The sequence below is a fragment of the Diachasmimorpha longicaudata genome, chromosome 4, assembly GCF_034640455.1.
Source record: "Diachasmimorpha longicaudata isolate KC_UGA_2023 chromosome 4, iyDiaLong2, whole genome shotgun sequence".
NCBI classification, from domain to species: domain Eukaryota; kingdom Metazoa; phylum Arthropoda; class Insecta; order Hymenoptera; family Braconidae; genus Diachasmimorpha; species Diachasmimorpha longicaudata.
In genome coordinates this window covers 4,738,883-4,754,258 of record NC_087228.1, presented here as the reverse complement: position 1 = coordinate 4,754,258, position 15,376 = coordinate 4,738,883, and the positions used below count along the sequence as shown (strand labels likewise).

Below are 15,376 nucleotides of genomic sequence, written 5' to 3'. Positions count from 1 at the left end.
TTGGACTGGACGTCTCAAGATTTCCGATAACTCTCGTACAGCCCCACAATCATATTTTCACTATTATTATAACAGTTCTCGCATTATCGCTATTTACGTCTGTACAATGTGCAGTGAAGTCTTGTTTTTCTGAAGCCAATAGAGGCCCTCAACCACCACTATTTCCTCATCTGTAATTTTTTTTTTTCCACCGAAAGACAAACAGAGTGGCCGAAGGGGGCAGGGGAAAGTCAATGAATGAGAGAATGCCTCTTGACCCAGGAGATGATGCTCACACGGAATACCGATCTCCTGGGTGTACGTGTGAGAGTTATTCGACTCGTAGAAAATCCTGAGGAAAGAAGGGAGAATGAGAGAACGATAGGAACGTTCGCTGTTTCACACCGCATTGTTCTCGTTCCATTGATCTGTGGGTCGATCCACGATTTCAAAATTTTCGAAATACCGACACCCTCGAGGGCCATTCGTGTTTTCAGTTAAAAAGGTGATTCTTCTCCCTGCAATTAACACGTGAAATTAATCAAATATGAACCGAAATCATTTTGAATAGGAAAAAAACAAAATTGAGCGACGAACGAATTTGAGATATTTACCATTCTCTATTGTTATTAATTCATTATTGATTATAATTGGGTTTTTTTATTTGTTTCAGAGGAGCGACAATCTCGACTTGTCACTGAGTGTGCCACAACACCATCAGAACACGTACCACCACGACGGCGGCTACAACATGGCTGACCAGGTGAGTCTTCAGTAATGAATCAATTTTTTTTTAGAATGATTGGAATTATTCTGTCATTCAATTACAGAGGAAAAAATTATATTTTAATTTTTAGAACGTCTGATGAGAATTTTTAGAGTCTGAAAAAGTTGACAAAAAATACGTGATACTTTCGAATTAAATATCAATATTTCTAAACCTCAAAACCTCAATATAAACTCGATTGAATTATTTCACTATTCAAATACTGAGTCCCTGAATTTTATTTTTTATAACAATTCCAATATTATTTTTTTTATGATATTCTAGTTATTTTTCTACACCAGAAACACTGGCAAAAATCATATCTAGTCCCTCCATTCTAACTTTTATCCCCCAAACGATTTTACAAAAAGAAAAATAATTCTTTGTGAAACCGTAATTTTCATGGCGATAATAACTGATTAATTTTCCCATTAATGCCCACCAAATATAGCAATTAAAAATATCTCAATTAAATCTTCGAGTTTAATGACCCACCCGAAAATAAATTTCCCCAGCCTCCGAGTCTCTTCTCTCAATCCCCAAATAAAAAAACTCATCTATTTCAAGAATCATGTTAAACCTCTACATGTTCATGAGACCCAAGTCAACTGTAATTAACTCTGTTAATTGGGTCACATGAATTAAAGACAAGAGCATAGCCAACCAGTACACAATGTAATCATAATCACCTCGTTCCCTTTTTCCTCATCCCCCTTGACTGATTGAATTATAACAACCAGTGTTATCTACATCCCAACACGATACATACCTCCGCCCCCTGCCCCCCTCCACTCCCCCCTGTGAATATTTGTTTTTTCGTGACTCTTAATGCCTTCTTTATACGTCACTCTATTACTCCCCCCTAGAGATTTATATCGGTAACAGAGTTAATTTATAACACCGAAAAACATCACATCTTGAAGACTTCCATTCATTTGCCTCGGGATTTTATTTCAAAGGCCGAGCTATACGTCTTCCTGTCTCGAGTATCTCCACATCCGAATGTGCAAAACAATTTTAAAGAGGTAGATGAAAATATTGCAGAACAAAAATTGAATGAATGGATATAAAAAATAAAAATAAACGTGAAAATTCTAAAACATGAAACAAGCAATTCCCTGGTTGATCGTTACTCACATCGTGATGCTTCTCTTCTTTCTTTGTATTTATTTCTTTCTCTTCTGTTTATGAGGCAATATGGGGGCAACGCTAATTGCTTATGGAATTCTTGAGTCGAAAGAATGGAAATATTAGCGGGGTTTTTGTAATGGATGGGAGGGGAGGGAGGGAGGAGATTGATTTTTAAAATTTTTTTCCTCTGTCGATAACAGGGACTGAAAATTATTGACTTGGAAGGGCTATTGGGAATCGTTTGGGATGTCTCGTCTTGAATCATCAATTTTTAGTTTCATTGAGAAAATTGATGAAAAGAAAAAAATTTCTTGAATTTATTTTAGTAATATCTTCATAACTGTTGAGTTTAGGGCACATGTCACGAACTTTTTCAAATTGAAAATTGATTTCCTCATTCAAAAGCTCTTCTCACATTTTTCTGGTGGAACTGATGGCTTTGGAGGTATTTTATATTTTATGATCGCATTAACCATAAAATTTTCTTTAAAGATTCTTTTACATCTTTCAGAAAATTGTTAGCTACCTTGACAAATTGGATTTTTTATTTTTTAGTCGATAAAAGGAAATTGGAAATTGTTGGATTGGAAATGCCATTAGGAATCGTTTAGGATGTCTAGTCTCGAATCATCGACTTTTGGTTTTATTAAAGGAGTTAATGAAAAGAGAAAAAAATTCTTGAGTTGATTTTGTTAATATGTTCATAACTATTGAATTTAGTAGAAAATTTCACGATTTTTTTTTTAATTTGAAATTGAATTCCTCATTCAAAATCTCATCTCAAATTTTCTGGTAACACTGATGTCATTCTCCCCATCTGTCACAGAATTGTTAATTACTTTGACATTTTTCTTCCATTAGATAATCTCATTGTGTACCGATATCGTTTGATCGTCCATAAACCTGTTTATCGATAACACGTACCATCCCACAGATCCACAACTACCCTCCCCCCTCTCACCGCGCCGCTGATAACAAATATTTAATACTCTTCACCATGAAATGATGACTCAATTGACTTCGACAATTTCCTTCAATGTTAATTGAATCCAATGGAACAAAAACCGTCTTCAATCAACCAGTAAATTAATCTCACCCCCTGAGCAGAACTGATTGACGTTTCTCAAATGAAGATCTGCATTAAACCATCATTAAGCATCACATAATCGTGCACCTCTGGAGTTTTATAACTCTGGCCTCTTAATAGCAACGTAAATACCAGCAGTCTTATAACAGTGTTAGTAATAAAAAGTGAATAAATGTCTTTACCAGCTTCATTTATTCTCAGATTATGAGGTTGAATTATTTTTAACTGTGAAGCGTGGAAAATTAGTTCTGGGAGAAATATTCATCATTCATGTTGGGTTTGAAGAGAGAAAATATCGTGTTTTATTATCGTGGAAATTTTTATACTGATGAACATAAATCATCGATAACATCTGTTCATTAAAATTCAGTAATTCAGGGGGATTGAGAAGGTGAGTTATTATCTTTCTCTGGGAAAAGCTTTAATTTGTTTACTTATATGTCGATCCAGCCTTTTATTAGTTAGATTCATCGAATACAAAGCGACGAAAATTATCGTTAAAATATTCAAGTAATTTAATATTTTAATGCTTTAATACTTTTACTGGTTTATTGGTTTTATAAATTAACCGTTTCTTGAAAATTATGCAATTAGAGTATCGTAAATTATAAAGAAATAGTTAATTAATGATAATTTTAAAAATATATTTTTTAAATGATAATAGTTATCAAACTGGAATAATCGAAAATATTCACAAACAAAAATGTTAAATTTTTCCAACTAATCTCCCCCAGCACTCGCTCCCTCCCACAATTAATCCCCTGAATCAAATAAATAAATTACGATCGCTAATGCCCCCATCAAGAGGAACCCCATTACCCAGTGTCTCCCCCAATTTCCTCATCCCATTTATTTTCCAACCATTTCAAAGACATCCCTTCCAGCCTCCCCTACTCCCACCCCCATCCCTCCGTCAATTCCTTTTATCATTTCATGAAGTCCCTGGGAAAAGAATTGAAAGGTACGGCTGGACGAGAAGTAAGATAATCCCCGATCGAATAAGTCCGATGGATTGGATATTATATAGTATATTCAGAGGGATAAAAAGCCCTTTCATCTGGATAGAGGGGAAACGAGGCGATAAAGATGGCTCGTCAGGAAACGAGTTAGCACGGAAAAAATTTATATACATGAATCAAGTACATTTTATACTTATAATAAGTATATTAATATATTTACTTTAAGTATATTGTATATTGTATAGTCGATTCAACTCTTTTTTCGTGAGTCTTCTCTCCATTCAGTTAAAATTATCAAATAGAAACAATTATACCGAGAAAAAAATTCTTTAAAAATTACAAACATGTACCGTAATCCGCCAGTTAAAACAATATTGAGTAAAAATTACGAAACGCACTTTTTCAGTGAACTTTGAGGAAAAAGACTGGAACGTTTAGTGAAAAAATACCTGACTGTTCAATAATTTTGACTGAATATTGTTTTGGAAGATGATGGAATGGATATATGATTTTAAAATAATTTTTCTCTCCGAGTAATAGTTTAATAAAAATTATCTAATAATCCTGTAATTTCTGAGTGAGGCCAACGATAGGATAAAAATAGCGAAGGGTCCAACCATAAGTTCGAAAGTTCTACGAAATTAATACTGAATATTTATCTCCTTGCTGAAGGATAAACAATTGTTTTGAAATTCTCGGTTAACGATAAAATCGATTGAATCAATTCTCCCCGTGCAATTTGATCGGTGGTGCATTTGCACTAGATCTGACCTCGTCTCAGTAAATTTAATCTTTCAAATGCGAATGTCTAGAATCATTTATTAGCCCTTCACCCATTATTCATATTATTTTTTTTGGGAAGTGTTTCGTTTTAATTTACCATTGCAAAACGCTGCTAGTCTCCTTTTTTCCTCACTTTCACTTGGCGATGTCGCGTTAATTGCAGTGGAATCGTGCGGGAGACATCGAAAATCATGTCGGGGGATTTATTTATTGTCCTGCGATTAATTTTCATGGGAGACTCTCACTTCATCGGGGGATTTAATTTATTTCCGTGATTCAAGATGGAAATCACGGGATAGAAAACAATGGTTCGCATTTGTTCATTTATTTGCTTTTAAAATTATGCCTGAACGAAGAGCTTTAGCGGAAAATGTCACGAATACTTTTATATGCAGAATTTCATGGGCTATAAAAAAGGTTCTTTGACATTTTTCGATAGATCTAACGGTTTGAGAGCTATCGTTAAACTAATAATGAGAGTAAGAAATTTTCAAGGAAAATTATCCATCATATTCGATGGTAAATCTCTCAGGATGGGCAGAGTGAAATTGAAAAAATTTGATGCCATTCTCGAGATATTTTTCAATCCTTGAAATCCAGACCAAATACATCTAAATCGGATCACCCACGCATCAGTTTTTATCAGTATAAAAAGAAAAAATGAGAATCAGGAGAAACGATCGGTATGGCCATTTCTCCGGAACTAAAATAAATAAAATATCCATCCGATGAAATTCAATTTCCTCTCTCCACGTCCATTAAATCAGAGTAACACCTGCAATTCTCCCATTTTTCAATTACAAATAGGATTCAATGTATCGAAAATTGATATATGAATAGAACGTATAGGCGAAAAATACCCGGTTATTACCCCTCCGGCGAACGACTCCAGTGAGTGCGGGATAGCTTTCAGTTTCCATTTTCAACCCTCCTCACCCCCCACTTTCATAACAAGAAATACGATAACGTTCGGAATCCTCTCAACCCAGTCCACCCATCTTTCTGATAGTAGAGAACTCGAAGGTTACTATGTGTTATCTAACTCACGCACAACATTCATATGTCGTTTACTGATCGTTATATTATACGATTCCATTTTTACTCGCAATTTTCATGTTTAAATCGTCAATTCCACGAGACGTTCCCAATAATTTCCGCGCTATTAATTGTGATGAATAATATTTATAAAAATATTATAGTTCAAATTTTTTTAATTTCATTGTTTCTTCCAAATGGGAGTTTTGTATTTAACTGAAAAAAATTGTATCTAGTTATAGAAAATTGACAAGTAAATTTTCGTGTCAATTGGAATTCCGATGGTTCCATTCAGAAACTATTGAGCAAATTTTATCGGCAAAAATTAAATGTCCAAAAGAAAAAATTAGAAACAAAATTCATCAACCGATGGTGTCTACCGAATAAAAGTTCTACACTGACTCGTTTATATTTGTCTCACCCTTGAAATAATCAATAATAATAACAAAACTGTTATTCCGATGACATAAAAATAAAAAAATATCTTAATCGTCAATTCCCCGAGACATTCTCATCTATTTCTCACTGATTAACTCCAATAAAATATGATTATGGTACCATAATAATTCCGAACTTTTTTTCTTTCAATTTCCCTGGAATTTTCATAAATTAAAGCATAATTTTTCCCACACTTGAAAGCACGAGAATTCCAACGACATGACTAAACCCTTTGTTTCATTCATCACATTTAACCCATTACTAATCCATGAGTCATCCAATTACAATCACACTCCTCATTCCCTCTCGCAATCTCAACAAAAAAATCATTAAAACCATACAGGCCATTTTATTTAATCAACCCCAGCATTTCATCATCACAATAAAACTCCAGCCGCCGTCATAAAACCTCTCCCTGCAGAAAAAAAAAACTAGTTATAAAAATTCAATTGCTTGGTGAACAAACTTTTGTTTGCAACAGAAAGAAAAAAAAAATGAGTAGAGACGAAGGAATGATAGTGCAGTTGTAGCAATGATACTGTGGTTTGTTGGATTTTTCGAAGGCCAATGGTGGTGTGTACATGAGGATAATGTGGGAGGAGATGAAGGATCTTCCTCGCCCCCCCCCTCCCCCACACACACATACACCAAGACGATCAATAGGTGCGCCCAGGTTTTTCCCTCAAAGGAAAAATTCCTGACGCTATTAAATCCAATTTAGAGAACTTTTATTCCCCGCCCTTTCTCCTCTATGATTTTTTTTTTCATCCCCCTCCTTTCTTTTTGCCTTCTCCAACAAATTTATTTTTCCTTCACTTTCCCCTCATTCTCCCCTGCCCTCCCCACCGCAACGAAACCTTTGAGAAAAACGGCCCGAATAAATTGGTAAAAGGATTTTGAACAATATAACGCTATCTATCATCCACGTGGGTGGATCTACGAGGGGTTCTTGAATTCTTTGATTCGACTTTCATGCTACCCATGCATTTTTATCCTCTTTTTTACGACAGCTACTCCAACATTTTTTAAAAGATCTATTTTACGATTTTGTGGGGGGAGGGGTTGTTGGGTAATTAATTTGAATGATGGACGTATTCAATTGTTATGAAATGTTATTTACGTGATTATTTATTTTATTTTTAGTGTTCGGTGGGAAAATGATATTTTAAGGCTCTAGGACGGAAAGTAGTCAATATCACTTCGCTTGGGTGACAATACGCCCGCCGGGTTGGAAAGTTACTTTCAAACACGAGGAGCTTCTTCAAAAAATCCCTTTCTGGCATATTTACTACACAAGACGTCTTTTCATCCCCCATTTGGCCCCTTGAACTCTAAAATTCCTGACATTTGTTGAATGAACTCATGATATTTTCTGACAAATCAGTAGTATTAATATATTTTTTATTTTATTTTCCAGACGTTTCACACGCCGAGTTTTGGAGACGAGGATTTTGACATTCCTGCCATTCATCCACATCAGCAACACCAGCAGCATCACCAGCAGCAGCAGCAGCATGATCCAATGCGTGGCTACCAGTCACAGGTGAATTTCATAAATTTTTCACCAGAATTTAACGAAAAAATATGGAGAAATATCGAGGGAAATGAGAATGAAAAATTGAAAACGTGACACAAAAGTGGCAATCACTCGTCGAGAGTCATCGATCTCCATCAAGCCATCACCCTTCCACTCTCCATGCCCACAATATTCCCCACCATTTTTCATGTCTCACGTGCAATTCTCTCTTTACGTTCCTCACCTCATCCTTTGATCGACGATTTCCCAGATCGTGAATACAAAATCTCGGGGCTCCATCGCATCCTGGAACGCTAGACCATGGCCAAACAAGATTTATAAAAAAAAAAACCACGCGGTATTCTCAACGGGAGTCTTTCACAACTGTAGAAACATAAATTTCAGATATCCCACGATTCTCCATTTTTAACTTTCTGTTTTTTTTTTTGTTTCTTTCTCCTCGCTCAACCCAGGAGCTAATTATATTTATCTCGGCTCATTTTTTTCTCCCGCAAAGGTACGGGAATTAGGTTTCAGTGGAGTTGACTGGAAAATATTAGATCATTAGTTTCTGAAAATGAAGCAAAGAACATTTTATTCGTTTTTAATCGTAAAAAAAATTATATTTCACGGGTAATTGACTGGTAATTTTCGGGGGAGTGACATTTCGCTCAATTTATGGGAGGAAAAATCGTTAAATTTGGATTTCATAAATATATAGTAACTAAGTGTAATAAAATATAAGAATTACATTAATTATTGAAATCATAATATATTCAGAGAAAATTTAAAATTCAGTAGTAAAATGATAAAGTCGTTGACGTCACAATTTCGCAATAAATAAATTTCCAAAGAGCTGTGTCGATCTAGATCTCATTTGCTTGATCAACTAATGAATTTTTAAGGCGTCGAGTCAGACGTCGAAAATTCCTAATTGTACCTTTCAAATTGAAAAAAACAGTCTTCTACATTCTTCTCACTTATTTAAAGAAAAAATTAATCTGAAAGCCCATTAATCGTATCTCCAGCAAAACACCAACCACAAATGAAAAGATATAAATAAATCCTTAATTTTCCCCTCAAGACATTCTCAAGCGCACTCTCAAACGACAAATTTAATATTTATTCTAGATGATGCAAGGCGGTGGTATGCAGCAGTCGCCAGACGCTCTGAGCCTGGACCCGGGTGGATACCAGCAGCCCCTCTACCTGCAGCAGGAACACACGATGCAGCCAATCAACGTCAGGTGAGTTATACGACCCACAGCCCCGAAGTGACGAAGGACCTCTCTCACCCATCCCCCAATTCCCCTCATCATCCTCATTTTTTCTCTCCCCCCATCCAAAAAGATAATTACCGGGTGCTGTGAGCGTTAATTGGCACAGCGATTGGTCGGTAAGTCACGGTCAGACGTCCTCTCTGATAGGTTTACCACCTTAATGAACCCGAGTCGTTAAATAATGTATCAGCAATTTTAGGGTGAAATCGTTAAAGACCTTCTGGAAGCTGAACAATTTGTTCCAAGCATAACAATCTCATGAAAACGACCAGATGCTTCATTCTCCGTTGAAATAACGCGAATAATCTGGTTCAAACTATCTCCCCAACGTCAATAAAAAAAAAAAGAGGGGGGTAAAGCGAGGTAATCTTAAAAATCCAAAGGCCATTAAATCGACAATTCCCATCAATTTCTCAACGTCTCGTGCCAAGTTATCCCACAACGTTTCGCTCGTAGTCACGTCTGAATGATCAATTTCTGTCCCTTTATTTCCCTGAATGTGGTTTATTATGACGCAATCATACTCAGTCATCTCCTGACACTGCAAAATGCCTCGCTTGCCTCGTTACCCTTTCCCTCATACCAACTACACATACATTCTCCCCTTTACTTTGTTTTTTATTAACCCCTGTTTAATGTCATCATTAATGCCAGAAACGGAAGTTTGGAAAAAAAAATCACTGGAAAAAGAAAAATGCCATTAAATCTGTGGAATTCTCATTTTTTTTTCCATCAAAGTATGAGTTGAACGACCGCTGGTAGAGTATTTATTCAACTTGGGGGATGTAATAAATACGACAGGATGCCAAACGCAATATATACCTTCAGGACGTCTGTCAGACAATCTCAAAACTCTCAGTTACATCATTACCATTGGGTAAATGAAATGCCAGTGTTTCTGAACGATGAACGAGAAAAATAAATGATCGTAAAAAAAAATGTGATAACCTGTCAGTCCATGTCCGCCATTTGCTTGAGAATATTTCCACCATTTTACCAACTCAACTTGACACGGAATGAGTTGTTACCTCGTCGGGTCTGACTACAATATTTTGCAATGACATAAAACATCTCTTCGTGCATATAACTAAAGCATCTCAGCCCTTCTTCGACGAATTTATCTGACGAAACGTTATAAACTGTTGAAAAGGGGGGGAACAAAGGAGTTTTACAGCGAGGTCAGAGACAGGCTGAAAATAGAGCGGAGGAACCTGTTTCGTGTACAATGAACCGATCGTTTAGCTTCTTTTTCTCCCCCTTCTTCGTATATTTATTTTTTTTTTAAACCACACGAGGGATACAGCATCCAAGGTGGTTTCATCAAACATCCCCTTATTTGCATAAACCTGTCAACACGACGTTTATAATTAACGGATGAATGTCGTTTCGTGGCAGCAAGATGGCAATCGCAAATGTCTCAATCACGACATTCAGGATTTTCATGAGTGAGAGAGTCAAAATGAAAGAGTCGATTTATCACAGGAGATTTCTACTTCTAATGATGATCGTTAATAGGAGTCTCTTTGTTTCAGTCTCATCGGTTACATCAGATTATTTAAATTCAGTATTTTCCATCATAACTTTTTCTCATTAAATAAAGTGATCAAATCTGTATGATTTATTTGCACTATGATTTAACTCATCTCAAATGTTTAATTATACTCTTGTTGAGATAACAGATAGTTGTCCTGTGGTCACAATTAATTTGTGAATGGTTCTGAGTACTTGTGAATTAGTTGACTTCAACAAATGAGAAGTTGAGTAAGTCACTGTAATTCTCTTGAATTTTTGTTGACCTCTCATTGTTCAAGTTGGGGCACATCATGCCTTGTTAATGATGACAATTTTAATCGACAGCTGGTGAGTTTTTTCGTTCAGTTTTGCAGAATGTTGGCAAGAAGTCGGAGATTTCCCACTGGGATTCGTGGGATAGTGTCTGGTGGGGTTGAGGGTGGTGGGGTAGGGGACAAGTCAGGTTGGTTGGAAGTTGATGTAGAGTAGGCCGTAAATCCTACCAAGCGCTGACACAGCACCGGCCATATCTCAAAAGTTATCCAATTTGTGTTAAAGTAGCATTCACCCGTTGGATATATCTCTCGTACCTATAACCCACCCATGTCTCTTCCACAAACTGCATCTCGTTACCCTTGGAGCCCATCATTTTCAACATCCAATTCCAGCACAACACTGTTTCATTCAATAATCCAGAGTTCTAAGTTCTTGAAGTAGTGGAATGTATTTTTTATTTTTTTCCTTTCACAAATCTTTGGAGAATTATTTTTCTTACGTTGTTTTCTTAATGTCGGGGTGAATTGTTTATTTATACTAAATTTCGGGTTTAATTGTTTATTTTTACTTAATGGCGATGGATAATTTCAACACTTGGGGAGAACGAGACCGTTGAATCTGAAAAATTTCGAAGGTATTGCGTAATCAAGAAAGATTTGGATGACTGTATGCCTATGGTTTTAATATGGGACTATTTTCGAAATTTATCGGACTTCTAGACTATTTCAAATATTTCCAGATGAGCCAAGAAGTTTATTTTACGGGAGAATTCACGGGAATTTCCGGTTTTCTGGGAAAAAGCCTCAGAAATATTTTACCGACTGGATATCCTGCTTTGAAATATTTTCAGTTGTAAAATTGTCCATCAATTGCATGAGAATAATTTGAACAAATTCACACACATTTACTACTATTTAAATTAAATTTCTACAAGTGCTGCTATTTTTTAAACATTTCCTTCTTATAAACAAACAATAAAACTTGTTTTCCAAACGTTGGATTATCTTTCCCAAAGTTTAAAAAATTTCCCTGATTTGTTTTACGTCTTTACATCAACAAAAGTATTGACTTTCCCATCTCAAGTTCTGATTTTTCACCTTTTTTTTTTTGTTAAACAAACGGTAATTAAATCGATAAAAAACTTGACATGTCAAATGTGATCGAGTTTTCTAATAATGTCATGCATTTTTCAATAATTTACTTCAAATAAATTCCAACTCCATCAAAGAAACATGACACGATGACTTGCAATGAGGAAATTCCATCGAATCAATCATAATAATTTAATTTCTCTCATTATAGTTCAGCGTACACAAGCCCACAGGCGTCGTACACGTCAATGAGCTCTCCTGGCCACCAGCACAGTGGCCAGCAGCTGCTTTTATTACAACAACAGCACAATCAAGCACAGCAACAGCAGCACGCCCAGCATCAGCAACAGGTACAAATGCACATGCAATATGTTCACACTCAGCATCAACAGATGCAGAATCAGCATCAACAGCAGCAGATGCAGTACAGAAGTCCACCGGGTGGTAGTCCACCAGCTATACAGCAAAATCCACCGGCTGAGAACAATAATACGACAACGAGTGAGGACAGCGATGACAGTACACCACATTCGGCCATGGTAATTATCCAGATTTGTTATTAAACCTGTGGAAAATACCATTGTTATCAAAAAAAAAATCGTAGCCCAGATTTTTTTTCCAGTCCATGGCCTGGGGATTCTTCCATTTATGTATTGATTATATTGTGATTACGTTCCTTGTCGAGTCTTTACAGAATTTACGCCCTAAAAACATCGAGGATTGATTGAATAATAGCCTGGGGATATTACGGACATTATTGTTATTGATAATTTCCAGTAGATGACGACCTTTTTAATCTACATGATTTAATTAAATTGCCTCGGGATTAAACAGCTGTCCTACAAAAATGTGGTCTTCGTAATTATGTAACGACTTCAATTTCTTTGATTATCGTCAGGTGGCCGATGAATTCCTCGTTTCAATTTTAAAAAATGGTAATCGGCTATTGAAGCAACTGAACAATTCAACCGAATCGATAAAAATTATAGTTAATTATCGAAATTTCCTCTGATTCGTTGGGGCTTTATAATTCTCCCCACAGCCAGACAATAATTTGCCTCCATATGATTGATCAAAATCGGTTTCAATTACATGAGCAACGATTACCCACGCAATGCGTAATACTCTGATCATCAGTTAATGAAGGTCATGACCCAAACTGCCCTGAAAGAGACCCCGGAAAGTCTCAGGATAATTGCAACGAGCCTCAATGAAGATCTTAAAATCAATCAAAATTGTACTTCACATTGCTGAGAAATAATATCTTTCTATCTCTTCCCCCAAGATTACTGGAATGAAACGACCCTCACCCGAGCCCGTAGACACTGTTAATAAGGCCCAGAAGAAGCCAAAGGCACAGAAGAAAAAGAAGAAGAGGGATCCAAATGAACCGCAGAAGTAAGTATTAACATTCCACCATTCTTTCTTCCATTCTACCAATTTCTCATTATCTTATTCGTTTTATTATTCATGCATAATAATGGCCAGTTTCTACATGTGTTACGATAATTGGAATATCGGATAATTTCCACTTATTCAGAAGCCCATCTCTTTTGCCTTTTTTCATTGGGTTTTTTTTTATCTCAGAGGAAGAGGAACCAGAAGAAACAAGTAACGAACAGAGCGAAATCGCGAGTCGATTGTTTCGCGTTAATGGAATTACCGCATTTGCAATGTACGAGGAGAATAGGAGGGAAATCTGGGTTGAGAGAGGGATGAAATGGGGTGAAGGGGAAGGGATGGAGGGGTAACAAGTGCAAGAGAGAGAGAGAAAACTCAGAGAAAAATTCTAGGCCTTGACATTATAAAATTGTGTAGATAATGACAGGAGAATGTTTTATTAGTGTTTAAAAAATTTGATGTGAGTCGAACGGGTGCACTCGGTAGTCCCGAATTAGGACTTACAAATCACGTCTTCATGTCAATATCAGACATTCTGACGTGTCCTCCAGAATCGTGTGACCAAATTGGAAGTATTTAACGAAAAAATGTGTGAAACGACTTTATTCTAGAAATTATTGAAAATCAGTAACGGTAAATCCGTGCGCATAATTAATTTTCTGACGTCTCACATCTCCTCCACTTTATTTCATCGTTGTAAAAAGAATCAATTAGTTTATTAACCAAAAATAAGATATCGTGAAAATTGGAATTTTTCCCAGGAGTTGTTCACTAAAATTTTCTTTTCTTGCCATCTGGACGGTGAGAGGGATTAAGGTAGGGATGGAGGGGGTGGGTTATACTGCAAGAGAGGTGGCTTCAAGTTATTACCGCTGTAAATTGGCAATTACCGTTATTGTTGAAATCCTGTAAATGTAGGACATGAGGGTCCAGCTGCAGAAACAAGCGCCACATTACCCAGAATATTACGTTTTATCAAATTCAATGGTTAAGACAGAGAACTACTGACAACACTGGTCATTATCTCGCCTCTATATACGTTATTATATTGTTATAATGTTGAAATTGTTGGTACAGATTACCGTGTCTATACAATTTTGTCCGCAAACGAGGTGAAATTAGTCACTTCCAACAATTTCAGGGCACATGCATAAGTTCGTTTTCATTATCTTTTGGATAGATGGAGTAAATTGCATGTCTAGGAGAATTTTATAATGATTGAAAACGATTGTGATAACTGACAGGGTAATCTCACACATTTGACGGAGGACATTCATCATATTCGGGGGGAGGGAGGGGGGGCAGTCGACCCCAATCGTAATTTCTACGTTATCGCGATTCACTCGATCGATCATTCTGCATTCGCGTGAATTAATATCGCGCAGCTGTTGGCGTCACTGTTTGCTTCGTCTTATTTTTCAAATTTTTTTTAGCGAGAGGGCTTTTTAGGGATTAATGAGGCCGATGAACTCGTTACCCCGGAATTTATTTTGAGATCGCAGACAGTATTATGGTACATGTGTTATCGTTGAATTTGATTTAAAGGGGGGGAGGGGATTTTTTTGATTACAGGAAAAAATGTCATAAATTACAGGAATTAGTGTTCGATTACAGTCATTGTCACTGGTGGGAAGTCTTGGCTATTTTCCACGTGTATCTTATCAAAACTATTATCTCTTTAATTCAATATTGACTTTTGGTGGGATGGAGGGAAATAAACTGGGACTTATCAGAAATTATGTTTTCCAAATAAAAATATGAGTTTTACTCTGTTTGAGGTTTGAAGTTAAGCATTAAAATGTGACTTGAGAAATGAAATAATTGTTGGAAGAATCTAATATGATTATTTGTTGCCAATTTATGTTGGATTTTCGAAAAAATTGGACATTTCATAATTTTTTTATTTTTCACCAGAATTTTTTGGTTTCTGTTCATTACCGGACAAAAATGGAACGAAAAATCACAATTTTGTGTGATTTTTTCACCAAATTTGTAATTTCCCTGCCAACATGTGCAGAAATTTTAGGAGAATTACAGGAGAATTGGCTGCAGGAAATTCAAACAAATTTTTCAAACAATATACGTTCTTCTATTAAAGTAATTTTAAACACTTGCACACTCT

At 36.1% G+C, this 15,376-nt stretch overlaps 1 protein-coding gene and 1 long non-coding RNA gene across 8 annotated transcripts in view; one reads left to right on the top strand and one right to left on the bottom strand.

Moving 5' to 3' along the window:
• The window catches only part of LOC135161320 (TOX high mobility group box family member 3-like), a 173,866-nt gene that overhangs the window by 148,097 nt on the left and 10,393 nt on the right, over positions 1–15,376 (top strand). For all 7 annotated transcript variants that reach the window (XM_064118786.1, XM_064118787.1, XM_064118790.1 and 4 more), the window contains 5 exons: positions 653–742; positions 7,596–7,721; positions 8,826–8,941; positions 12,065–12,392; positions 13,139–13,251. In XM_064118786.1, the coding sequence (XP_063974856.1) occupies positions 653–742; positions 7,596–7,721; positions 8,826–8,941; positions 12,065–12,392; positions 13,139–13,251 (773 nt within the window). The remainder of the gene's footprint in view (positions 1–652; positions 743–7,595; positions 7,722–8,825; positions 8,942–12,064; positions 12,393–13,138; positions 13,252–15,376) is intronic.
• Positions 12,032–15,024, bottom strand: LOC135161331 (uncharacterized). Its single transcript, XR_010298762.1, has 2 exons — positions 14,145–15,024; positions 12,032–12,418 (listed from the first exon to the last, which is right to left on the bottom strand). It is a non-coding gene; the product is annotated as an uncharacterized LOC135161331 (long non-coding RNA).